Source organism: Cervus elaphus, chromosome 23 (assembly GCF_910594005.1).
Source record: "Cervus elaphus chromosome 23, mCerEla1.1, whole genome shotgun sequence".
Lineage (NCBI taxonomy): Eukaryota > Metazoa > Chordata > Mammalia > Artiodactyla > Cervidae > Cervus > Cervus elaphus.
In genome coordinates, this window is record NC_057837.1 from 52,394,500 (window position 1) to 52,420,414 (window position 25,915).

Genomic DNA, 25,915 nt, shown 5'->3' on the forward strand with positions numbered 1-25,915 from the left:
ATTTTGTAAAAACAAGAAAAGTGGACTTCAAATGTTATGCTTAAGTCACAATAGAGTGTAGATTATTTTGTCATTGAATTACAATGTATTAGATGATGTAACAATTTTCAGTGATTACTGTATAACAAATTACCACATAGGTGGCTTAAAACAAGACAAACTATTCTCTTACAGTTCTGGAGCCCAAAAAGTCTGAAATGGTTTCACTGGACTGAAACCAAGGTGTTGGCAAGGCTGCTCCCCTTTCAGAGGGAGGCTCTAAGGAAGATGGTTTCCTTTCCTTTTTTAGCTTTCAGAGATTCATTCCTTGCATTCCTTGGCTCATGGCCCCTTTCTCTTTTCAAAGCTAGCAGCATAAAAGCTTCAAATCTCTTCCTGTTTTCAAAGTCACACCACTTACTGATCTTTTATAGTCAAATCTCCCTCTGCCTCTCTCTAATAAGGACACTTGCTATTTAGGGCCCTTCAGGGCTTTCCCTGGTGGCTCAGAGGTTAAAGCGTCTGCCTGCAGTGCAGGAGACCTGGGTTTGATGTCTGAGTCATGAGTCAGGAAGATCCCCTGGAGAAGGAAATGGCAACCCACTCCAGTATTCTTGCCTGGAGGACCCTGGTAGGCTACAGTACATGGGGTCTCACAGAGTTGGACATCACTTCACTTCACTTTCACTTTAGGGCCTAATTCAGATAACCTCCCCATCTCAACATCCTTAATCAGATAACCAAAGGTCATTATGATATATAAAGTACCATTCCAAGAATTAGGATCTAGATATTTTGGGGAACCATTATATAGCCCACCAGTCTGCTCTCTGGGTTCAAAGATTCATACTCATTCTACCTGCAAAATACATTCACCACCATCCTACATGGTGAAGTCTCATCTCATCTAAATATCATGGACTCAAAGTCCCAAATCTCATCATCTAAATCAGATGTAGATGAGACTCAAGAGTATGATACATTTTAGGGGCAAAATTCCTTTCTATCTCTAATGAGAGCTGTGAAGCTAGAAAGCAAGTTGTACGTGCATGCTCAGTCACTTCAGTCATGTTATTTACTCTCAAAACACAATGGTGGACCAGCCATAGGATAGCAGTTATAGACATTCCAATTCAAAAAGGAGAAAAAGAAAGGAAGAAAGGAATCACAAGTTCCTAGCAATTTTGAAATCCAATCAGCCACATTCCATTAGATTTCAAAGACCTGAAAATAATCTTTCCTTGGCTTGACATACCTGCCTGCAGCTCTGCCCTCCAGGTCCAAAACTCTGGCCTTGGAGTTATCCTTCTTTGTTCTTGAAGAGTAACACATGTTTCAGCTAAGGAGATTTAATTAGCCTGTTTACTGTCTGTAGAATATTTGGAGTCCAACAGCTTCCTTCATTTTGTCTTTTTTCTTCCCCTTTCAGTCCAAGCTGTGTTACTGCTCATAACAACATCTCAAATACCTGGTGGATCTTCTACCCATGTGGTGGGAATTCAGTTCACTACACAAGAGAGTCCTACACAGATCATTCCTGGATATTCTTTTTCTAGCTTCTGCTGAGATGGTTGAGAGGATCTGAGTTAAACAACCTTCTTTAAAGATTCTTAAAAGAATCTTCTGTGTGAATGAATATTCAGATCTTATGATCCTTTAGAAGTGCTAGCAGAAGGTTATTCAGCCTCCCCCTTGACTTTCTGCTTAGAGCATACTTTCCTGACAGAGAATCTGCTCTTGGTGTCTTCTGCAATCTGACTAGGCTGAGAATTTCTAAAATCATCAAGTCCTGGTTCTTTTTTGCTTATCAGTTCTTTCCTCAATTTGTCTCTTTCTTACATTTTAGTATAAATGGCAAGAAGTAACCAGGCTGCACCTTCAACACTGCTCAGAAATATCCTCATCTATAATCTCCAAAATATACAAACAGCTTATAAACTCAACAACAGAAAAACAAACCACTCAGCTGAAAAATGGACAGAACATCTTAATAGACATTTCTCTAAAGAAGATATACAGATGACCAGTAGGAACATGAAAAGATGCTCACCATCACTAATTATTAGGGAAATGCAAATAAAAACTACAGTAAGGGATTTCCTTGGTGGTTCAGTGGATGGGAATCTGCCTGTCAGTACAGAGGACACAGGTTCAATCCTGCGAGCAGCTAAACTGATGCACCACAACTTCTGAAGCTCGTGTCCCTGGAGCCTGTGCTCCGCAAGAAGAGGAGCCACCGCAGTGAGAAGCCTGAGCACCACAACTGGAGAGTAGCCCCCACTCTCAGCAACTAGAGAAAGCCTGCACACAGCAATGAAGACCCAGCACAAACAAAAATAAAATAAAAAATTAATTACTTAAAACTACAATGAGGTACCACCTCACACTGATCAGAATGGCCATCATGAAAAAGTCTACAAATAAATGCTGGAGAGGAGGTGGAGAAAAGGAAACTCTCCTACACTGTTGGTGGGAATGTAAATTGGTGCAGCTACTATGGAGAACGTTATAGAGGTTCCTTAAAATAACTGAAAAATAGAACTACCATATAACCCAGCAATTCCACTCCTGGGCATATACCTGGACAAAACTATAATTCAAAAAGATACATGCAGCCCTATGTTTATAGCAGCACTATTCACAATAGCCAGCACATGGAAACAATCTAAGTATCCACTGACAGATAAATGGATACAGAAGATGTAGTACATATATACAAAGGAAAACTACTTAAAGAGAATGAAACTTAAAGAGAATGAAATAATGCCATTTGCAGCAACATGGACACAATTAGAGATTATCATATTAAGTGAGTCAGAAAGAGAAAAAGAAATACCATATAATATCACTTATATGTGGAATCTAAAATATAACACAAATGAATTTATCCACAAATCAGAAACAGACTCACAGAGAACAGACTTGTAGTTGACAAGGAGTGGGGGGTTGGGGGAAGAGTTTGGGGTTAGACGCAAGCTATTACATTTAGAATGGATAAACAAGGTGCTACTTATAGAACAGGAAGTTATATCCAATCTCCTGGGATAAACTGTAATGGAAAAGAATATTTAAAAAAAGAATGTATGCATGTATATAACTGAGTTACTTTGCTGTACAACAAAAATTGGCTCAACATTGTAAATCAGCTATACTTCAATGAAAAACAGAGAAAAATAGTTTTTACTAAGATTGATCTTGAGAAAAACATTCTCAGCTAAACATTCAAGTTTATCATTTACAAATTTAATTTTCCATGTAACAGAAGGACATAGTTTAGCTAAACGTTCTGTCTCTATACAACAAGGATCCCCTTTCCTCTAGTTTCCAAAATCACGTTTCTCATTTACCAGTGATGAAGTAATTAAATTATAGGAGCTAAAGAAACGTATTCAGAGAAAATAAACTTAAAACTTCTAGATTTTCCACCAAGAGCAGCTGCTTGAGGAGTTGAAGACATTGAGAACAATGTCCTATTCAGACACAAGGCAAGTGATCTCAAGTGGCTTTCCTTGGCTTTTGATGAGTCAATAGATGTAACTGATACTGCTCGGTTGTTTATTTGAGGAGTTAACGCCAAGTCTGAGGTGACCGGAGAATTAACTCTTATGAATATTCTGTGCAGGACACATATGGGTGAAATTTTCTCAAAGAAATTGAGAAAACACTAATTTAGTACAACTGAATTGACTGGGATTCAGCACAACTGAAATGAAGTAGAATGTGCTACATGTAGAATTCTACAAGTAGAATTCTGCTATGATGTGCTACAACTGACAATGGTCAAACTATATACAGTGAAGAAGAAGGCACAACTGAACAAATTAACATAGCTTGTGAAATTTTCAGTTTGTGCAGACTATGGTTATTCTTATTCATCACTAAGTAATTTGCAGAAAACATTTGAATCTGTCACGTACAACTGAATCAACAATGTCAATGGTAAACATTTTCTCTCATGACTTTTAATCATTTTAATATCTGTAAATTTTTATCAGAAATAGAAACTGAATATCCTGACTTGTCCTACTGCACAGCAGTTCAATGCTGTGCAGTAATGAAGCTTGTGTCAATTTTTTTTCCTATGGTGGTAGATGTGTTGCCATGTTACTAAAGTGGATCCAGGCAGCAAAGGCAGCAGTCTGGGCAGGACAATTGACTTTTTTTTTTTTTTTGGCTGCATGGCCTGTGGGATCTTAGTTCCCCAACCAGGGACTGAATACACACCCCCTGCAGTGGAAGTGCAGTCTTAACCACTGGACCACCAAGGAATCCCCTGATTTTTGACGATAGAGAATAGCGACTTTGACCTACTATTGTGTGAAATATCACCTCCTTTCCCTCAGAAGAATTCCATTCTTCTCATTCATAGCCCTGTATTACAAAAAATTATACTCTATTATTATCATATTTTTAATTTTGTCAATAAAAACTTTGTGGATGTTTGTTCCTCTCCTGTTATTATAGAAGTACCTACATAATAGTCTTGATTTTTGCCTCTTGATCCCCAAAGCCTAAAATATGTACTTTCAGGCTCTAAAAGAAAAAGTTAGCTGATCCCTGGTATAGAAAATGCTTACCACCTCATAGTATTGTTATGACTACCAGCTACCCTGGATTTTGGCAGGACTGAAACTAACAAACTTGTATATATGTCCTACTAAGGATTAGCACACTTCTCCAAGTACTCAATAGATTAATAGCCCACTAAATCCTTACAGCCACTCTATGAAGGAGGCACTACCATTGTTTCCATCTCAGAGGTGATGAACTTGCAGTGTAACTTGTTCAAGATGACCCAGCTGGCAAACGACAGATCAGGCTCTAGATGCTATGCTCTAAATCATGGAGGTGGCAATTTTTCTCTGAAAAGATTTTAGACTTTGTGAACCAGGTGGTCTCTGTTGGAGCTACTCAAATTTTGCTGTTGTAATTAGAAAGCAGCCATAGATTATATGCAAGCAAATGCATGAGGCTGTATCTCAATAAAACTTTATTTACAAAAACAAGGGGTGGTCTGGATTTGGCCCATGGCTATAGTTTGCCAACTCTTACTTTTAACTTCATGCTGTACAATGCTGTCCACCTCACTCATTTCTGTTGCCTGCCTGGATTTGGTCCAAACCCTAAGTCCCCCCCTGGAAAAGTGAATTTATGCAAGGTGAAGAGGCTGGTTAAAGCATTGACCATAAACCAGATGTTTTCTCCTAGATACCGGGTGTAAACCAGAGAGAAAGGAAGAAAGAGAAAATCACACCTTCATGGAGCTTATGATCTGGTGGGGAGATGGGCAACAAATAAGATTAAAAAAGGAAAAAGAGTGGCATGCTAGATGTTGATAAAGAGATGTGATAATCAGAAGTAATGATAAGGTGTATGTGTGTGTATGTATGTGTGATTTTAGTTACTGTCTCTCGGGAAGGCCTCACTGAAAATGAGGCCACTGAGTAAAGCTCCGAAGCAAGTGGCTTTCCTGACACCTCAGTTGGTAAAGAATCCCCCTGCAATGCAGGAGACCCTGGTTCAATTTTTGGGTCAGGAAGATCCCCTGGAGAAGGGATAGGCTACCCACTCCAGTATTCTTGGGCTTCCCTTGTGGCTTACCTGGTAAAGAATCCACCCACAATGCGGGAGACCTGGGTTTGATCCCTGGGTTGGGAAGATCCCCTGGAGAAAGGAAAGGCTACCCACTCCAGTATTCTGGCCTGGAGAATCCTACGGACTGCATGGTCCATGAGGTCATGAAGAGTCAGACAGGACTGAGCGACTTTCACTTTCACTGAAGCAAGTGAGAGAACAGCTGTGATGAATGTTCTAGCTGCTGGTGGGTTTTGATCAGAAGAGTGATAGGAAGGAGGTGGCAGCTATATGTTCTCCTAGGCTCTTCAGGTCCGTTTCTCTGCTATCTGGGGGTCGGCTGTCAAGGGCCTCAGGAAGCAGATGAAGCAAGAGTGGGGCAGGTGCTGAGGGCCAGACATGATGGGGGCCCACTCACTGACCTCCTGCCTGGGACAGGTGGGTGGTCTGGGAAAAGGGGCACCAGTGTTCACTTCCAGAGCCCAGCCTTCCAAACCTTGCTCAGGAAGAAGCCAAAAGAGGCTTCTGCCACTTCTGCCGCTGTGGTTGCCCCTCAGCCTGGCATGCAGGCCTCCTATTGCTCAGTCAGTGTGGCCCTCCACTCCGGATTCAGCCTCCCTTTTCCTCCTGTCTGGACCCCTTTGCAGCCCCATCACACTCTGCTGTGAGCCCTCCTGCCAAGGACTCCTCAGAATTCCAGGCCTTTGCTGTGAGGCACAACCACAGGCTTTCTCAAGGTCAGAACGTTATAAACCAAGTTCCAGCCCAGCATTTCCCAAAGCGTGTGGACCCATGTTAGCAGGCAGGGACGGGACTAGAGTGAGGTGGGTGAGGCCTTGGGCGCACAGTTTAAGGAGGTACTGCCCTCGGGGTTGTACAAGTGCAGGGTGGGCACCTTACTTGCCTCACCCTCCTCCTGGCCCTGGATGGTGTTCTGTGAAGCAAGGATCTGTGGTTAGCGGGGATAGAGGCACCAGCTTGCACACCATTTGTCACTGCACGCTACTGCAGAGCCTTGAATAAAGGAGTGTGCACTGCGCATTTCTAAGTAAGGAAGTGGCTGATAGCGGGGGCAGGATCCCAAACTCTTGAACCACAGAGTCTTTTTTTACGCAGGAAAGAAAGGGCTTTGTTTTCAGAGGGTGTTGCATTTGAAAACAGAGTAGTGGATGCACATTACCTCTCCATCTACCTCCTTACATAATTATCTCTTTATACAGTGTCTCTGAACCTAGTCTGGCCCATAGTGCTCTGTAGAGCACGGGGACCAGGTCAAGAGTCTCGGCAGCTGCTTCACATTTGAATGGCACTTGTAAATGGATGGTCATTTCATTTTCAGAATACCCCCTGTTAACTCATCCTAAGGTAATCCAGGGCAGTAGATTATCCACATGTTAAAAAGTTAGAACCATAGTTCTAACTATGAGTTGGAGAACCATAACCATACCATATGAGTTGGAGAACCATAACCATACCATAACAAATATGGTAGCCATTAGCCACTGCTGGTTATTTACATTAAAATTAATTAAAATGAAATAAAATTAGAAATTGAACTTCTTGGTCCTCATTTTGAGTGCTTCACAGCCAGATGTGGCTGGTGGCTACCATGTTGGATAGCACAGACACAGAACATCTCCATCCTGCAGAAAGCTCTGTTGACAGTGTTAATAACTTGCCCAAAGCTCCACTCCATGGCCTTTTGCAGGCTGATGTGATATCAGAACTGGAATTCTGGGCCTGAGACCTCTGAGCAGACTGCCCCAGGAGAGGAGCTGCTCCCCTCCAACCAAGACTGTGCACCTGAACGGCCCGCAGTCGAAGGAGGGCGGAAGGGACATGATGGTGTAGGCCACGGGCAGGAGGCTGAGGAAGAGCACCAGCAGCAGGAGGCCCATGTAGAAGTTGTTGGAGCGGGAGGCCTTGAACACGCGTTCATGGGGGACATTGCTGCTCATCACCGCCCAGCACTGGAAGTACATGGAGGTCAGCAGGCGCAGCACATTGATGCCCACCAGTCCTGGGGCGTAGAAGGAACCCATCCTGGAAGGGCAGAGATGGCACACCTGGTTGACTGGACAGCAGGAGAGGCCAGGGAAAGATGGCAGAAGGAAATGGGGCTGATGGGCTAGGGGCAGGAGGCCTTGCTGCCTTCCCTGTAGGTCCCAAGGGAAGGGATCTCACACTTAGCCAGGACATTTATCACTAAGCCATAGCCATCCATTCCTCAGGACAGGGATGCTCCAAGCATTACTGGCTTGGGTTCTGGCCAGGATTTTACCACTGCCCCACCTCCAGCCATGGAGCAAATTACATGGCCGCCTGTTACTCTGCGGTCTCCATTAAACTGCACTGCTGCTCAGAAAAGTATCTGAAGTCCTTAAATTAAAAGAATTGGATGTTGGCTTGCAATGAGCCCTTGAAAGCCTTTGCCAGGTCCCCTGGTGGGTCAGATGATAAAGAAACTGCCTGCAATGCAGGAGACCAGGGTTCAATCCTTGGGTCAGGAAGATCCCCTGGAGAAGGAAATGGCAACCGACTCCAGTATTCCTGCCTGGAGAATCCCATGGACAGAGGAGCCTGGCGGGCTACAGTGCATGGGGTCACAAAGAGTTGGACATGACTGAGCAACTAACACACTTGAAAGCCTTTGGCTGAAGTCAGGCAGCTTCCTTAGTTCATGTGTCTCCCTCTTTCCTATCTTTCCTCCCCACCACTTCCTTCTCCCTCCCTTTCTTTCTCTTCCTTCCTTCTCATCCTACTTTTTCCTTTTTCCTTTCTTGCTTCTCTCCTCTCTCCTTCCTCCCTCTTCCTTTTTTCCTTCTCTCTCCTTCACTCTTCTCTCCGCTTGCCATGTACATGGTAGCAACAGAGTGGGCCAGACACCGTCCTGGTTCAAATCTAGTCCTGTTCAAGTGAAGGAAAGGAGCTCAGAGAGGCCAGATAACTTGTCCAGCCTCTCTCCTGATGACTGAGAGGCTAAGCCTGGGATTCCAGCTTTTTGACTCCCCAGATGAGGTGATGCCCAGAGGAAATGCATAACTCACCAGATCATTCCTTGGTTGAAGATCAAACCAAGCACATTTCCACTAATATCAAACTCAGCATATGAGGGCTGGAGGGAAAGAGAGAAAGAGGAGAGAGAGAGAAAAAGTGTGTTAGGTGGTATCAGCCAGATCCTACTACCAGCCAACTGACCAAGCCACTCCACCCCAAAGAGCCTGCTCTGGTGACCAGAGAGGAACCTTAGATTCAGGGTTCTATTTCTTTAACAGGTTTTCAACTTTTTAAAAGGAGGTTTTTTTTTTTTTTTCTCTAAAGATTTATTTATTATTTATTTTTGACTGTGCTGGGTCTTCATTGCTGCTTGCAGAGAGCTTGTTGCTGCTCTTCGGTTGTGGCAAGCAGGGGCTACTTTCCAGTTGCAGTGTGCAGGCTTCTCATTGCAGTGGCTTCTCTTGTTGCAGAGCACATGGCTTTGCAATGTGCCTGGGCTTTGGTACTTGCAGCTCACAGGCTCAGTAGTGCACAGGTTCATTACTTGTGGTTGAACCACAGGCTTAGCTGTCCTGTGGTATGTGGGATTTGCCCGGACTAGGGATCGAAACTGTGGTCCTGAACTGGCAGGCAGATTCCTTACCATTGAGCCAGTAGGGAAGCCCCTAAAAAGAGTTTTAAATTTCTCAAGCTTGAAGCATTCTTCAATGTCTTCTTCAATTTAAAAAATGAGAATTTTTTTTGGAAATTCCAAGGCGGTCCAGGGATTAGGGCTCCACCCTTCTACTACTGGGGGTCCAGGTTCAATCCCTGGTAAGAGAACTAAGATTCCACAAGCCACAAGGTGTAATCAAATTTTTAAAAAATGAGAGAGAGAGTTTTACCTTTTAGGGCCTGCAGGTTGACCGTGTGTTCTTGGGAGACCCCTTAAGAGAATGTTTTATCAATGCTTTAATCAGAAATGTATCTTGAGATTATAGTCAAGTAATCTAAGGTGTAAATATAATAAATAACAAAATGCAAATAATTAAATGAGGAGTCAAATGTAAAGAAAGCTTTAAAAGCAAACAAAATAAATCAACCACTCCTCCAATTCTCTTTTGTCCTTCTCATCTTCCTCTTGGAAAGGAGTGAGCTCAGACAGATTCACATTTTCAACCTGATTCTAATTTTCAGAGTTTTGGAGGTTAGTCAACTGTTTGAAAGGACACAAAGCGTGTGAACACTGGGGAGCTGCAGTGGGAGTTGGGGTCTTTCTGAGGCCAGCTTAAACCTGCTTCCTTATTTATCTTCCAGATATGGAGATAAAAAGTGACAGGAATGAGGGAAGAGGAAAACAAAGTGAGGAGAGAGAAAAGGAAGGCCACACGAGTGTGGATCAGAGGAAACATGCCAAATCCGAATACCGGAAGGTTAAATCTTGGGAATTTAAAGTTTGAAAATATTAAAAAAACACTTTTTTACCTATTGGATCTTGTGTCTTGCCTAGGAAAAAATGAAATACTTTACTACTTCACAGAGTAGAGATTAACATTAAACATCTAAAGAAAATAATAGAATGCATCTAACTGTATCAGAGAGAATGGTTGGAACGCCTTTCTGCAGAATGTTCAGGAAACGGTGACCTACAAATCCAGCCTCCAGGTCCCAGCACCAGCAGTAGTTCATGAACCGGACAAAACAAGCCCGCAGGAAGTCGCCCAGCAGGATGATGATATATGTTACCAGCATGTCCGACACTGTCAGCCTCATGAATTCCTGCAAAAAGGAACAAAGCGAAAGGGGGTGGTCAGGGTTTGACCATACCCACTTCTCCCAACTGACTGCAGCCATGCCATGCCCGCCCCCCACCCACTCCATATTCTCTTTTGTGACTCTCTGATTGATGGTAGCAGAATGGTGGTACAGATATGACTCCATGCTTTGAAAAATGCTTGCTATAGGTTCCAGTTAAATTAGTTACAAGTTACTAATTTATTGCTTTGAATAGTCCCTGAACATTTTGATGTTGACATTAACCTTGCAAGGTTATTGGGAAGCTTAGTGATTATACATACAAATTTCCTGGCAGTTGGCAACACCCAGTATTTGGTAGCTATCGGCACTATTGCACAAATGAAAGATCTGAAGGCTTACTCCTTGCTTCCCCCACCTGCTCTGAAGTACCATCTGTACCAACTAAGACTGAATCTGACTACTGTCCTTGGGGACAGCTGCTGACATTCTTCACCCTTGCTGATTGAATTTTTTCTTTTTGGTATGTAGAGAAAATAATCTAGGTTTTTTTTACAGAGGCACATGGAAGAAGAGCTCAAAGCAAAGAAACAAAGTTTTCTCTGCTTTGCAAAGTACATATAATTTATTAATTTTTAAAAAAGTTGAAAAGATCTACCAGACATCATTAAAACTTTCAAGACATCCAAAAGACTTGGAGTTCCCAGGGGCATAGGGCCTGCTTTATTCATTTCTTCCAAGATGATTAATAAATGTTTGCTGGATGAACAGCTGATGAGTTTTTACGGTTTTTCCTCAATACTAATGCTCTTAAGTAAAAGACAAACCAACTTGTATTTGGTCTCCACATCTGTGCAAGGTGATGCTCTGGGGCCTGGGGTGGAGATGAACATAGGTAAGCAGGGCATAACACTTCAAACCTATCATCACCAGCAAGCTCAGAAAGAAGCAAGCTTTAATCAGTGGATGGGCATTCAGGGAGGAAGTCAAGAGAGATGCCCTCCAAGGATATGAGGTAGGAATAGAGAAATTCTACAGCAGAATATTCCAAAGGAATCACATGGGTAATGAACTCTTCTGTCTTCCAAAGAAGGTGGGTTTTACTCATGTGAAGACTTTCTCTGTTACACAACTATGATGGGTTTATAAATGTGAGTTGCTCTTCACATTAAAGATGAAGAGGATTTGATGAGAATGGGGGAATCTGGGCCAGAGGAGATGAGAAGTGGTGAGTCTTAGTCCTTCATGAAGCAAGTAGAGATAAAATCCCCCAGGACCCCGTGGGAACGAGACTCTGCGGCAGGAAAATATCTGTTGATGGGCCTGTAGGCAGTGTTTGTCAGAGTGTGTGATGTAATCCCCTCTTCCACTGGACTTCATTACCCTCAGTTAAAAACATAATTTTCTAATGCTTTAGGGGAGTCGATTATTCAACGGTGACAGGTGAATAGAAACCCCATGCAAGGAGGAGAAGGCAGCTGATCCCTATGTGACCTGTGAATACTTCAGATTTCTGCCTACGGAGGCAAAGAACACTAGCCTTAGAAACCTGCACTGTGTAAGTACAAAGGACAGTAGTGAAAGTGGGTAAGTGGAAATGGTTGTTGTTAATTTCTGACTTTCTAATGAAAACCTTTAATTCTCTTTACAGAAAAATGCACAGATGCATATACACAGAAAATCCTGTACCCAGTTTTTAGGATTATCTATTTATGATTTCCAGGTGGAGAACCTCAGGCTTTTAGTGAAATCTGCAGTAAAACTAAATATATTCAAGTGGTATTAGATTGGCAGATGGAGGACACACAGAAATGTGTGGGACACTGAAAAAAAGGGCAATGTGAAGAAGTGGAACTTTTCTAGGAAATGCTGGCTTGACATTTTGGAGACATGGAAACATCAGGGAAGGGATAACAAAGAGCTGAGAATAGGGACCACCTTTTCAGGAAAGTGTGATTACTCACAATGCCCACAGCCGTCTCCCAGCAAGAACCCCGGGGCACATCTGCAGGGTGCAGGGGGGGCCGGGGGCCACTCTCATTCCAAGCTGAGGAGTTGTAGTAGTGAAACAGAGTCCAGTGAGTGATGTTCTTTATCGTCTCTTCATTAGAAAGCTAGAAGGGAAGATGGAGATGTGGGGTTGGAAAGAGCCAGGGAAGGTCCAACAGTTTCTACAGAAAGAACAATTCAAGCCAGCATATGCCACAACCCTACCATCTAGCCTCTGCCCTATCCCTTAACAGGGTCTCTCCAGAACTGCCCTCCCCAGCCTTTGAGTCTATAGAGAAGAGGGGGGCAACTGGCTGAAGTCCCTGGGTCTTTTCCAGGAATTTTTCTTCTTTAAGTTATTATTCATCCATCCAAGTATTCATTCTTATTTAGAGGTTAATTTATTCTGGGCATGTAAGGCAATGGAGACGCGTGAGTGACACAGGAGGGAACGGTTTACCTCGGAAAATTGCCACTCTAGTAAGCGACACTTACACTTCCTCAGTCTAGGAGTAAGTTGTCAGGAAGCATCTAACATGAGGCTTCCTGTGTGCTGTTTTGGATCTGTCATGAATCTTCTGTTCCTTATTAATTCCTGAATATTCAGGAATTAAGAGGAGAGGCAAGCCTCTCCCCGGGCTGAGGAATCCATGCATTTCCTTCATTAGTTTTTCTATACAGTGATAAGTACCCTCTTCCTTTTTACGAACCATATGGTAAGAGTGATTGTTTACAACTCTCTCTCTTTAATATGGATCACCTTATGTTTTGTAAGTCTGGAATTTTAATCTTTATCTTTGCTGAGAATAGCTATCTTGTAAGACAGTATACATACCCACACCATGTTGAATAAAACACCTTTGTTCCATCAGAGCTTGGGTCCCCGTGTCTTTCTTTCCTTTTCTCTCTCTCTCTCTTTCTCTCTTTCAGGCTAATTCCTTGGAACGTGGAAGCCCGCTGAGCTCTTTCTTTCCCGGGCTTCTAAGAGCCTCTCGCCTTAACCCCCTCGAGAGGGCGCCTGGTGCCTACGTGAAGCAGTGCAAGCTCTGAGCAAAGAGCTTTATTGGTTCTCTGCATAAACCAGGGAATATCAACCTCTTTCTCTTTTACTTTCTTATTGTCGACTCCGGACCACCAGGTTCTGGTCCATTAAAGGACCAACAGTAAGTGACAGAGATAAACAGACACTTGCAGAACAGAGTGATAAAAGCTATGGGAAATTTTCTCTGGGGACTGAGGAAATCCACTTCAGACCATGGGGCCCATTCCTGGAGGTGGGGACATGTGAGCCAAACTGCAGGAGGATAACTCAACTCATCAAACAAGGGGAGGAGAGTGGAGAGTGAGGCAAGAGAGGAGGAAATGTGAGCTCGGAAGGGTGAAGCAGTTTTTTAGGGTAGGAGGGAAGTGAGAGATGCAGGCTGCAGATGGAGGGTAGGCAAGGGCCAGATCTAGTCACTACTATGCTTAGAATCTTCCAGCAGCTTCTTGTTAATCTCAGGAAAATTCGTGAGGAGGGAGGCATGGGAAAGAGGAGCATCACCATCTGACCCTTGCCCCAGTTTCATCTTTCACTTCCTGCCCTCCATGCTATTGTTCAGCTAACTCACAGTTCTCTATTTGCATAAGCTCTTCCCTCTGATTTTTTCCAGTGTCCGCTAAGATCCCTCATGGTGGGGTCTGCAGCCCCTCCTGAGCACTGTCCCACTGCCCTGGACTCACCCCCACTGAAGCACCTGGCCCAGAGTGCTGTGATGAATGAGTCTGTCTCCCCTGGAACAGAACTGTGTCTTGCTCTCTGCTGTACCCCCAGGGCCTGACTTGGTGGGTGCACCATAACTGGTGAGCAGGGATGAAAGGGTAACTCACCCATCACTTATTATTTCATTGGACACTTGTCAGCTGGTAAACACATATGGCAGCTAAGAAACAGTACTGGAAAGGCTGCATACAAAATATTAAGGTTATCAAATGACAGGAGGAGGATGTGAAAAAAGATAGCCTAAGAAAAAGACAGTAAAGAACTGAAGCAAAATGTTAACAGTTGGGTCATAGGAATCTGGCAACATTTTTTCTTCATTTAATTTTTCTGATCTTTCTAAAATTTACTTAATATAAATCATACAAAAGAAAATTATTATATTTAAACAAGCAACATGGTGGACACTAGGAATTGGGAAGAAGTTTGTGGTCTCTACCTTCAGGTGGACGTCATCCATCAGGGCCAAGAGAAAGGTGTAGAGGTTTCCCAGGAAGAGTGCAAAGATGCGCCCCAGCTGCCACTTCAGTCCAATGCGTGGGTGGTAATTCTCCAGGGCGGCAATGGTTTCAAACAGAGGAGGACAAAACATCCCAAGCAGAGACATCACAATTTCTACCTGGGAAGTCAGGAGAGCTGGGCTAGTTTGTCATCAATGTCACTTGCTTGTCCACCATCTCTGTGCTCCCAGGGTCATTCATCTCCATCTCCGGGTTGCCTGCCCCCTCCTCTGCCTCTAGAAATGCCCCACCTGGGGTCTCCACAACTTGCTGTGTGACCCTGACATAGGAACCAACATGCTCTGGGACTGCTTGTCACAATGATTGTTACCATAGTCAACTGATGGCTGATGTTTTCACTTATACACCTGGTGGTGGATCTACTATCACCTAGGGTGATGAGAAAATTGGGCCATGTGTCTGTCATCATTTAGGAGGTCAGCCTGGCATCATCCACATGAGGGATATTTCAGGTTCCCAAGAGAGCAAGTTCCAAAACACAAGCACTTTTCAAGTCTGCTTATATCATGGTGATGGAAGCAAGGTCCAATGCTGTAAAGAGCAATATTGCATAGGAACATGGAATGTTAGGTCCATGAATCAAGGCAAATTGGAAGTGGTCAAACAGGAGATGGCAAGAGTGAACGTCGACATTTTAGGAGTCAGCGAACTAAAATGGACTGAAATGAGTGAATTTAACTCAGATGACCATTATATCTACCACTGTGGGCAAGAATCCCTTAGAAGAAATGGAGTAGCCATCATAGTCAACAAAAGAGTCTGAAATGCAGTACTTGGATGCAATCTCAAAAATGACAGAATAATCTCTGTTCATGTCCAAGGCAAACCATTCAGTATCATGGCAATCCAAGTCTATGCCCCAATCATTAATGCTGAAGAAGCTGAAGTTGAACGGTTCTATGAAGACCTACAAGACCTTCTAGAACTAACACCCCAAAAGATGTACTTTTCATTATAGAGGACTGGAATGCAAAAGTAGGAAGTCAAGAAACACCTGGAGTAACAGGCAAATTTGGCCTTGGAGTACAGAATAAAGCAGGGCAAAGGCTAACAGCGTTTTGCCAAGAGAATGCACTGGTCATAGCAAATACCCTCTTCCAACAACACAAGAGAAGACTCTACGCATGGACATCACCAGATGGTCGATACTGAAATCAGACTGATTGTATTCTTTGCAATCAAAGATGGAGAAGCTCTATATAGTCAGCAAAAACAAGACTGGGAGCTGACTGGGGCTCAGATCATGAACTCCTTATTGTCAAATTCAGACTTACAGTGAAGAAAGTAGGGAAAACCACTAGACCATTCAGGTATGACCTAAATCAAATCCCTTACGATTATATAGTGGAAGTGAGAAATAGATTTAAGGGACTAGATCTGATAGACAGAGTGCCTGATGAACTATGGATGGAGATTTGTGACATTGTACAGGAGACAGGGATCAAGACCATCCCCAAGAAAAAAAATGCAAAGAAGCAAAATGGCTGTCTGAGGAGGCCTTACAAGTAGCTGTGAAAAGAAGAGAAGCAAAAAGCAAAGGAGAAAAGGAAAGATATATCCATTTGAATGCAGAGTTCCAAAGAATAGTAAGGAGAGATAAGAAAGCCTTCCTCAGCGATCAGTGCAAAGAAATGGAGGAAAACAATAGAAAGGGAAAGACTAGAGATCTCTTCAAGAAAATTAGAGATACCAAGGGACATTTCTTGTAATGATGGACTCAATAAAGGACAGAAATGGTATGGACCTAACAGAAGCAGAAGATATTAAGAAGAGGTGGCAAGAATACACACAAGAACTGTACAAAAAAGATCTTCATGACCCAGATAATCACGATGGTGTGATTACTCACCTAGAGCCAGACATCCTGGAGTGTGAAGTCAAGTGGGCCTTAGGAAGCATCACTATGAACAAAGCTAGTGGAGGTAATGAAATTCCAGTTGACCTATTTCAAATCCTAAAAGATGATGCTGTGAAAGAGCTGCACTCATATGTCAGCAAATTTGGAAAACTCAGCAGTGGCCACAGGACTGGAAAAGGTCAGTTTTCATTCCAATCCCAAAGAAAGGCAATGCTAAAGAATGCTCAAACTACCACACAATTGCATTCATCTCACATGCTAGTAAAGTAATGCTCAAAATTATGCAAGCCAGGCTTCAACAATATGTAAACCATGAAATACCAGATGTTCAAGCTGGATTTAGAAAAGGCAGAGGAATCAGAGATCAAATTGCCAACATCCTCTGGATCATCGAAAAAGCAAGAGAGTTCCAGAAAAACATCTATTTCTGCTTTATTAACTATGCCAAAGTCTTTGACTGTGTGGATCACAATAAACTGTGGAAAATTCTGAAAGAGATGGGAATATAAGACCACCTGACCTGCCTCTTGAGAAATCTGTATGTAGATCAGGAAGCAACAATTAGAAGTGGACATGGAACAACAGACTGGTTCCAAATAGGGAAAGGAGTACGTCAAGGCTGTATATTGTCACCCTGCTTATTTAACTTGTATGCAGAGTACATCATGAGAAATGCTGGGTTGGAAGAAGCACAAGCTAGAATAAAGATTGCTGGGAGAAATATCAATAACCTCAGATATGCAGATGACACCACCCTTATGGCAGAAAGTGAAGAAGAACTAAAGAGTCTCTTGATGAAAGTGAAAGAGGAGAATGAAAAAGTTGGCCTACAGCTCAATATTCAGAAAACTAAGATCATGGCATCTGGTTCCATCACTTCATGGCAAAGAGATGGGGAAACAGTGGAAACAGTGACGGACTTTATTTTTTGGGGCTCCAAAATCACTGCAGATGGTGATTGCAGCCATGAAATTAAAAGACGCTCACTCCTTGGAAGGAAAGTTATTACCAACGTAGACAGCATGTTAAAAGTAGAGACATTACTTTGCCAACAAAGGTCCATCTAGTCAAGGCTATGGTTTTTCCAGTAGTCATGTATGGATGTGAGAGTTGGACTATAAAGAAAGCTGAGTGCTGAAGAACTGACACTTTTGAACTGTGGTGTTGGAGAAGACTCTTGAGAGTTCCACGGACTGCAAGGAGATCAAACCAGTCCATCCTAAAGGAGGTCAGTCCTGAATATTCATTGGAAGGACTGATGCTAAAGCTGAAACTCCAATACTTTGGCCACTTGATGAGAAGAAGTGACTCATTGGAAAAGACCCTGATGCTGGGAAAGAGTGAAGGCGGGAGGAGAAGGGGACGACAGAGGATGAGATGGTTGGATGGTATCAGTGACTCAATGGACACAAGTTTGAGTAAACTGTGGGAGTTGGTGATGGATAGGAAGGTCTGGCGTGCTGCAGCCCATGGGGTTGCAAAGAGTCGGTCACGACTGAGCAACTGAACTGAACTGAACTGTATCATGGTTGTTATTGTTTCATTGACTAAGGCAAGGGATTGGGAAACAGATTTTACCTCTTCATGGGTGGGGCCATAAAATCACATTGCAAAAAAATGTGCATATAAGGATGGGAAGAACTTGTAGCCATTTTTGCCAACTACCACAGATGTCAATTCCTGAGAGAGATTTATAGATTCAATACAATCACAATAAAACCTTAATGTGTTTTATTGTGAATCTTGATGAAAGAACTCAATCTATCAGGTATCAAGATATACTATAGAGTCACAGTTTATCAATACATTATTGGTACAGGAATAGACAAATAGAGCAGTGGAACAGAAATTACACCCATGCAGTACTAGACAACTGACTTATGATCTACAGCACTGTAGAGACCTGAGGAAAGGATCATCTTTTTAAAAAATTCATGTTAAGACAACTGGCTATCTAGCTGACTGACATGTTAATTGAATCCAGCTTTATCCAGCTATGAAAGCCTAATAACAGGTGACTGTTCAAGATGTTCATATTACGTGACTTGAAAGCAGTGTAACTTCACTTTTTAAAATAAGTCCCATAGTCCAGAATTCAATAATTCAGCCGAATGGCATAGGAACAGGGTAATTTCAGGATATTCACTTCAGCAGTATACCATCTTACCTCATTTCTTTCATACCAGCTGACATTCTGCATTTTGGAAAATTCCTGGGATCGCTTCACCACAAAGTAAATGAGGTACCCACTTCCACACAAGCAGCAGATGATGAGAAAGTTGGCCAGGACACGGAGAAATCTTGTCAGATGGACATTTTCTTCTTTGTTACTCTCTTGTTCATCCACTATTGACTCCTGGATGTGTGAAAATGAGATGTGAATAACAAGGAATCATCGGTTCCTGAGATGACTACTTTTTATATTTTCAGAAACTAAATCATTGGGGTGGTAGAGAGCACTGCTGCCTTGTGGGGAGTTAGTTCTTTTCTTTAAGAAAATATATTTTGTATAGGTGAGGGAGATTAAGAGGCATAAACTTCCACTTGCAAAATAAGTGAGTCATGAGCATGAAGTATACAAATGTACAAAATGTACAAATATCTTTGGTGACATATTATAACTAGACTTACCATGGTGACCACTTTGAATTGTATAGAAATATCGAATCACTATGCCGTACAACAAGAAATAACACTGAACTGTAGGTAAGTTATATTTAAACAAACAAACTTATAGAAAAAGAGATCAGATTTGTGGTTACCAGAGGTAGGAGTTGGGTAGGCAGAGAGAGAACTGGATGAAGGTAGTCAAGAGATACAAACTTATAGTTATAAGATAAAGAAGTCCCAAAGTACAACATGATGAACCTAATTAACACTACTGTATATTATATATGAAAGTTGTTAAGAGAGTAAATCCTAAGTTCTCATTACAAGGAAAAATTTTTTGTTTAATTTTGTATCTGTATGAGATGATGGATGTTCACTAAACTGATTGTGTTAATCATTTCATGATGTAAGTCAAAAGCATTATGCTGTACACCATAAACTTATACAGTGCTGTCTTTCAATTGTATTTCAATAAAACTGGAAGGAAAAAGAGGAATCTTAAAAAATTACATTTTTTGTTGTTACTGCTCTTTTGGTACATGTAATGACAAAAGCTTCGATTTATTGGAAACTTACTGTATGTCAGCTGCAGTGCTAAATGCTTTCCATGCATTATTCTTCTTAATCCCAACAACAAACCAATAGTAGTTACCTTTATTACCCACATTATAGATACTAATGCCCACGGAGATTTTTCTAACCCATTGGGATTATTTTAAATCTACAGATCAAATAGAGTAAAACTGAATCTTAAAAATATCGAGTCTTCTAAGCCAGGGACTGGCTTTTTCTATAAAAAAAGTTCTGACCAAACTTTTTTCTATAAAAAATCAGAAAGTAAATAGTTTTGGTTTTGCAGGTCACATGGTGTCTCTCATAACTACTTAACTGTATTGCTGTAGCAACTATAGATAATATATAATAAATAGGCATGACTCTATTTCAATAAAATCTAATTTATAAAAATAGACAGCAGGCTGGATTTGGACCCTGGGCTATAGTTTGCTGATCCCTGTTCTAATCCATGTGCATGGTATATTTCTCCATTTACTTAGAGTTTATTAATTCCTTTCAGCAATGTTTTGTACTTTTTGGTGTAGGCAGCTTTGCACATTTGTGTGTGTGTGCGAAATCTATTCCTTGGAATTACTTTATGTCATTTTATTGTACTTCATGTCATTTTATTATAAATGGAATGAAATTACTTTCTAATTGTTTGCTGCTAGTGTAAACAAATACAATGTATTTTTTATTATTAAACTTATATCCTGCATTAGTACATTTTTTATAGTATGTGAAACTAGAATGTGGCACAATTAGTATGTGGCAGAATCAGGGTGGAAAAACGAGGTCCCCTGGACACAAAAGTCCTGGAAGGAGATCTTTCTTTACGTTTTTTAAGTTGAATATAATCTACAATGTTGTGTCAATTACTACTGCACAGCAAAGTGATTCAGTTATATATCTATTCATTCTTTTTTAAAAAAACATTCTTTCCATTCTTGTTTATCACAGGATATTGATTATAGTTCTCTAGGCTATACAGTAGGACCTTGTTGTTTATCTATTCCATATATAAAAGCTTACATCTACTAAACCTGAACCCCTACTCTACCCCCCTCCCTCAGCCCCCTCCCCCTTGGAACCCCAAGTCTGTTCTCCATGTCTGTGAGTCTGTTTCTGTTTCATAGATAGGTTCATTTGTGTCATATTTTAGACTCCACATATAAGAGGTCTCATATGGTATTTGTCTTTCTCTTTCTGACTTTACTTAGTATGGTAATCTCTAGTTGCATCCATGTTGCTGCAAATGGCATTATTTAATTCTTTTTTATGACTAAGTAGTATGTGTGTGTGTGTATATATATATATATATACACATTATAGTACATCTATTGGCTAATGTGACTAGTGCTTCTATGAATATAGTAATGCATGTATCTTTTTGAATTATAGTTTTGTCTGGCTATATGGCCAGGAATGGGATGCTGGATCATATCATAATTCTACTTTTAGTTTTCTGAGGAACATCTATACTGTTTTCAGTAGTGGCTATACCAACTTACATTCCCACCAACAGTGAAGGAGGGTTCCCTTTTCTCCATACCCTCTCCAGCATTTGTTATTTGTAGATTTTTTCATGATGGCCACTCTAACTGGTGTGAGGTGACACCTCATTGTAGTTTTGATAGACATTACTTTGCCAACAAAGGTCCGTCTGGTCAAGGCTATGGTTTTTCCAGCGGTCACGTATGGATGTGAGAGTTGGACTGTAAAGAAAGCTGAGCGCCGAAAAATTGATGCTTTTGAAGTGTGGTGTTGGAGAAGACTCTTGAGAGTCCCTTGGGCTGCAAGGAGATCCAGCCAGTCCATCCTAAAGGAGATCAGTCCTGGGTGTTCATTGGAAGGACTGATGCTGAAGCTGAAACTCTAATACTTTGGCCACCTCAGGAGAAGAGTTGACTTGTTGGAAAAGACCCTGATGCTGGGAGGGATTTGGGGCAGGAGGAGAAGGGGACGACAGAGGATGAGACGGCTGGATGGCATCACCAACTCGATGGACATGAGTTTGAGTAAATTGCGGGAGTTTGTGATGGACAGGGAGGCCTGGCGTGCTGCGATTCATGGGGTTGCAAAGAGTCGGACACGACTGAGCGACTGAATTGAACTGAACTGAATAATTAGCAATGTTGAATACCTTTTTATGTGCCTGCTGGCCATCTGTATGTCTTCTTTGAAACCATTCAGAGTTCTTGATAGTCCAATGCTTTTGATCAGTCCAATGCTTCTGATCAGTCAGACTTTGTTACTCCAGGACTTTACAGGGGTCAGGTCTACACCACAGCAGTGCTTGATGGTCTTGTCTTCTTCCCTCTCCACTCTCTTGGCCCTTCTGGGAGGAGAATGGACTGCTTCCCATACCAGTTGTTGCTTGCAGAAGGAAGGTACACCCACCAGGAACAGGGCTTGAGTCATGAGCCCCAGCGTCCTCTAGGCTTGGCAGTTGTTGGAGCAGGGAGCTGGCTCAGTTCTCCTGTCCTTCTCAGCAATGGGGAGCTGTGACGGAGCATCTAAGGGCAGGGTAGGGGTCAACAGGGGTTTTGACCTTTCCTCCAGGACTACTAGAGAGAGGCAAAGCAGGTCAATGTGTATGAAGCACTTTGAATATCTAGGAAGGAGGAGGCTTCTCCTCTGAATATGTTAAAAACCAAAATAATATACTTATATAACAGGGCACATGTTGTGAGAACTGTGTGCAGTAATGTATTTTAACTGCCTGATGAGTTAGTTGAAGCTGAATCTGAACACAATAACTGTTAGTTGATTGAAAAATCTCCTTCCTTCTCTTCAGGCAATAAAAATAACAAAACAAAAATAAATAAATGGGGCCTAATCAAACTTACAAGCTTTTGCACAGCAAAGGAAACCATAAAAAAAACAAAACAAAAAGACAACCTACAGAATGGGAGAAAATAACAAATTTTGGAGAGGGTGTGGAGAAAAGGGAACCCTCCTACACTGTCGGTGGGAATGTAAGTGGTTGCAGCCACTATATGCATGCATGCTAAGTTATTTCAGTCATGTCCGACTCTTCGTGAGTCTATGGACTGCAGCCCTCCAGGCTCCTCTGTCCTAGGGATTCTCCAGGCAAGAATACTGGAGTGGGTGGCCATGTCCTCCTCCAGGGGCTCTTCCTGACCCAGGGATCAAACCCACATCTCTTATGTCTCCTGCATTGGCAGGCGAGTTCTTTACTAGCGCTACCTGGGAAACTGTCACTATGGAGAACAGTAAAACTAAAAGTAGAACTACCACATGATCCAGGATTCCCACTCCTGGGCACATATTTGGAAAAGATGAAAACTCTAATTCTAAAAGATATAAGCATCCCAATGTTCAAAGCAGCACTATTTACAATAGCAAAGACAAGGAAGCAACCTGAGTCCATTCACAGATGAATGAATAAAGAAGATGGGGTACATATGGAAAATTATACATTAAAAAGGATGAAAATTTAAAAACCCATAAAAAAGAATGAAATAGTGCCATTTGCGGCAACATGGATGGATCCAGAGACTCTCATAGTAAGTGAAGTAAGTCAGAGACAGACAAATGTCATGATATTGTTTATATGTGGAGTCTAAAAAGTGGTACAAATAAACTTTTTTTTCACAAAACAGAAACGACGCACAGACTTAGAAACAAACTTATGTTTACTAAAGGAGAGAGCAGATGGATAAATTAGGAGTTTGGAACTAGTAGATGCAAACTACTATTGTATATAAAATACATAAACAACAAGGTCCTACTGTATAGCACAGGGAACCATATTCAATATCTTGTAATAACCTATAATGGAAAAGAATATGAAAATGAATATATATGTATAATTGAATCACTTTGCTGTACAACAGAAACTAACACAATGTTGTAAATCAAATATACTTCAATTAAAAGTAAAGAACCCTGAGTGGTATATACAGTCATGGAGGGAAAAACTAAGATGTGCAGTGCTTCCCCCTTCATTCCAGCTGCTTACCCTCAGGCTTGTTTTTGTTCTATATTCTGTAGGCCACCTCACATCTCTCTTGTGAGCAAATTAATGAGATAATTAAGTGTGGAATTATACATTTAACTGATTCCTTTATTCCCACATCCCCAAATCAGGGTTCTCAACTCTCTGTGGATGTTCTAATTGCCTGGGGAAGTTTTTAAAAAAGTCAATGCCAGGACCCCACCCTAGACCAATTATATGAGAATCTCTGGGGGTGGGGCCCAGAAGATTTTTTAAAGCTCCTCAGATCATGCAAATATGTGGAAAAGTTGAGAACAGCTGCCCCAAGTGAGTCCTTTCACTTCCTCCAGCAGAAAGCAGTTCTGAGAGGAAAGAGGCAGGACCCAGCATCCATGATTCTCAACCATATTAAGGAACGGATGGTGGGTACCACTCATGAGCATTCTTTCTTGAAGGCTTGAGAGCTAGGCTCCCACTTCTGGGAAAGCTCTTATCACAAATGAGTTGGGGACCTTATTTCCCATGCCCCATCTCGGAGAACTCTCCCAGTGACCGGAGGGACTCAGAGTTCCCCAGGAAGTGGACCGGCCCTGAGGTGACTACCTTGAAGCTGGTGGTGATGGAGGCGTATTTGTTGTCAGCCGTGTCTGAATTCCCAATCAGGTAGTCCCAGCTGGTGAACATCTTGAAGCTGAAGGTGAAGTTGTCACTCTCCCCCTCGCTTGTGCTGCCCTGGTTGTTGCTGGCCATCCTGTTGGGCACAGACGGCTGTTGTTAGGTCTGCTCTGTGTCAGCCCAGTCTTGGGCACAGGTGGCAGATGTCCAGTGAAGGAAAAGAGCTGAGACGGATTTGAGTCAGGCTACTGACAGCCAGAGCACCATCCCCTCAAAGTCAGAGTGCCCTGTGAGCATACATGGTATCAGTTGGATAACAAGAAACCAGCATGGGTACAGGACACAACCATGTTTTGTACCCTGACGTCTGATTTCTTGTGACTTGACTCACTTGCCGATGTTTTAGAACTCTTCTCACAGAGAACATCCCCTCCTTTTTTTTTTTTAATTTATTGCCATTACTTCTTTGGACGTGTATTTTTTTTATTTTTAAACTTTTCTGTCGGGGTATTCTATTGGGTTGGGACGACCCCTGGAGAAGGGAAAGGCTACCCACTCCAGTATTCTGGCCTGGAAAATTCCATGGACTGTACAGAGTCTTTGTGACATGGAGTCACAAAGAGTTGGATGCAACTGAGCAACTTTCACTTTCACTTTCCTTGGGGTACAGCCGATTAAAAATATGGTGATAGTTTCAGGTGAATAGCAAAGGGCCTCAGCCATATATATACATATACATGTATCCATTCTCCCTCAAACTCTCCTCCCATCCAGGCTGCCATATAACAGTGAGCAGACTTCTCTGTGCTGTATACTTGTTCCTTGTTGGTTATCTGTTTTAAATATAGCAGTGTGTAGATGTCTATCTCCCTAACTATCCCTTCCCCTCATTCTTCCCCCTAGCAACCATAAATTCAAGAACATCCCCTGCTAATTCATCTATTTTCTTGGATAAAAATTATATTTTTTTCTGATATAAAATTCAATGAGCCCTGAGGCAGTTGGTATTGCAATCAGATCATGCACACATCCTTTTCTTAAGCAAGCTTGGAGGAAAGTACCTTGGACCTACCTTAGCAACCCCGTATTTCATCCTCCCTCTCCTCATTCTCTCTTTGTGCTTCCTGGAGATCCACCCTGGGAGAACCACAGAATCCCAGGCAGGGGCTCCATCAGATGCAATGGGGGGGTTTGCATCTCTCTGACTCTGTCTGATGTGTTGGCTTTTGGGATTTGCTGTTTCAGGGGCCTGGTTGCCTTAGTTAGCTTTTTGGTTTAACAGGGAAACATTCCATATCCTAATACTTTGCTGGGAAAAATGTAACAATGTCAGGGCTAAGAATAAAACCAAACCTGTCTCGCCTGCCCCCTTGTTTTTTTTTCCTTTTGCTTGATAGAGCTGGGTAGCCACATGTCACGCAGTGGTCACTGTCTCATGCCAGATAGACTCTCATGAACAGCAGCATTTTCCTCTGAGTGCATGAGATAGAAAACCCAGCTGGGCCCGCCCATCGCCTTGCGGGGGTTCTGGCTGTGCCTAAAGGGCACTCTGCTTCTGCTGCACACAGAGCTGCTCTGCTCCTCCAGGAAATGTGACCTCCGGTGGCCCTGCTGAAGGGGGGCCTGGTGGTCAGGTCTGTGCACAGACTGTGCCCCATCCTGCACAGCCTGTGCTGACTGGGACCCCCTGACTTAGAAGAAGGCAATCCGGGGGGTAAGCCAAGCTTTTTTCTTCAGAGAATATGAATTATGGGGCACAAACT

General features: G+C 42.3%; 1 protein-coding gene across 1 annotated transcript in view; it reads right to left on the bottom strand.

The window, feature by feature from the left end:
* TMC2 (transmembrane channel like 2) overlaps positions 1-25,915 on the bottom strand; it is a 95,125-nt gene that overhangs the window by 10,098 nt on the left and 59,112 nt on the right. The window contains exons 10-16 of the mRNA XM_043883363.1: positions 24,141-24,288; positions 18,579-18,767; positions 14,472-14,651; positions 12,249-12,398; positions 10,180-10,308; positions 8,601-8,668; positions 7,357-7,596 (exon numbers count right to left, since the gene is read on the bottom strand). Of these exons, the coding sequence (XP_043739298.1) occupies positions 7,357-7,596; positions 8,601-8,668; positions 10,180-10,308; positions 12,249-12,398; positions 14,472-14,651; positions 18,579-18,767; positions 24,141-24,288 (1,104 nt within the window). The remainder of the gene's footprint in view (positions 1-7,356; positions 7,597-8,600; positions 8,669-10,179; positions 10,309-12,248; positions 12,399-14,471; positions 14,652-18,578; positions 18,768-24,140; positions 24,289-25,915) is intronic.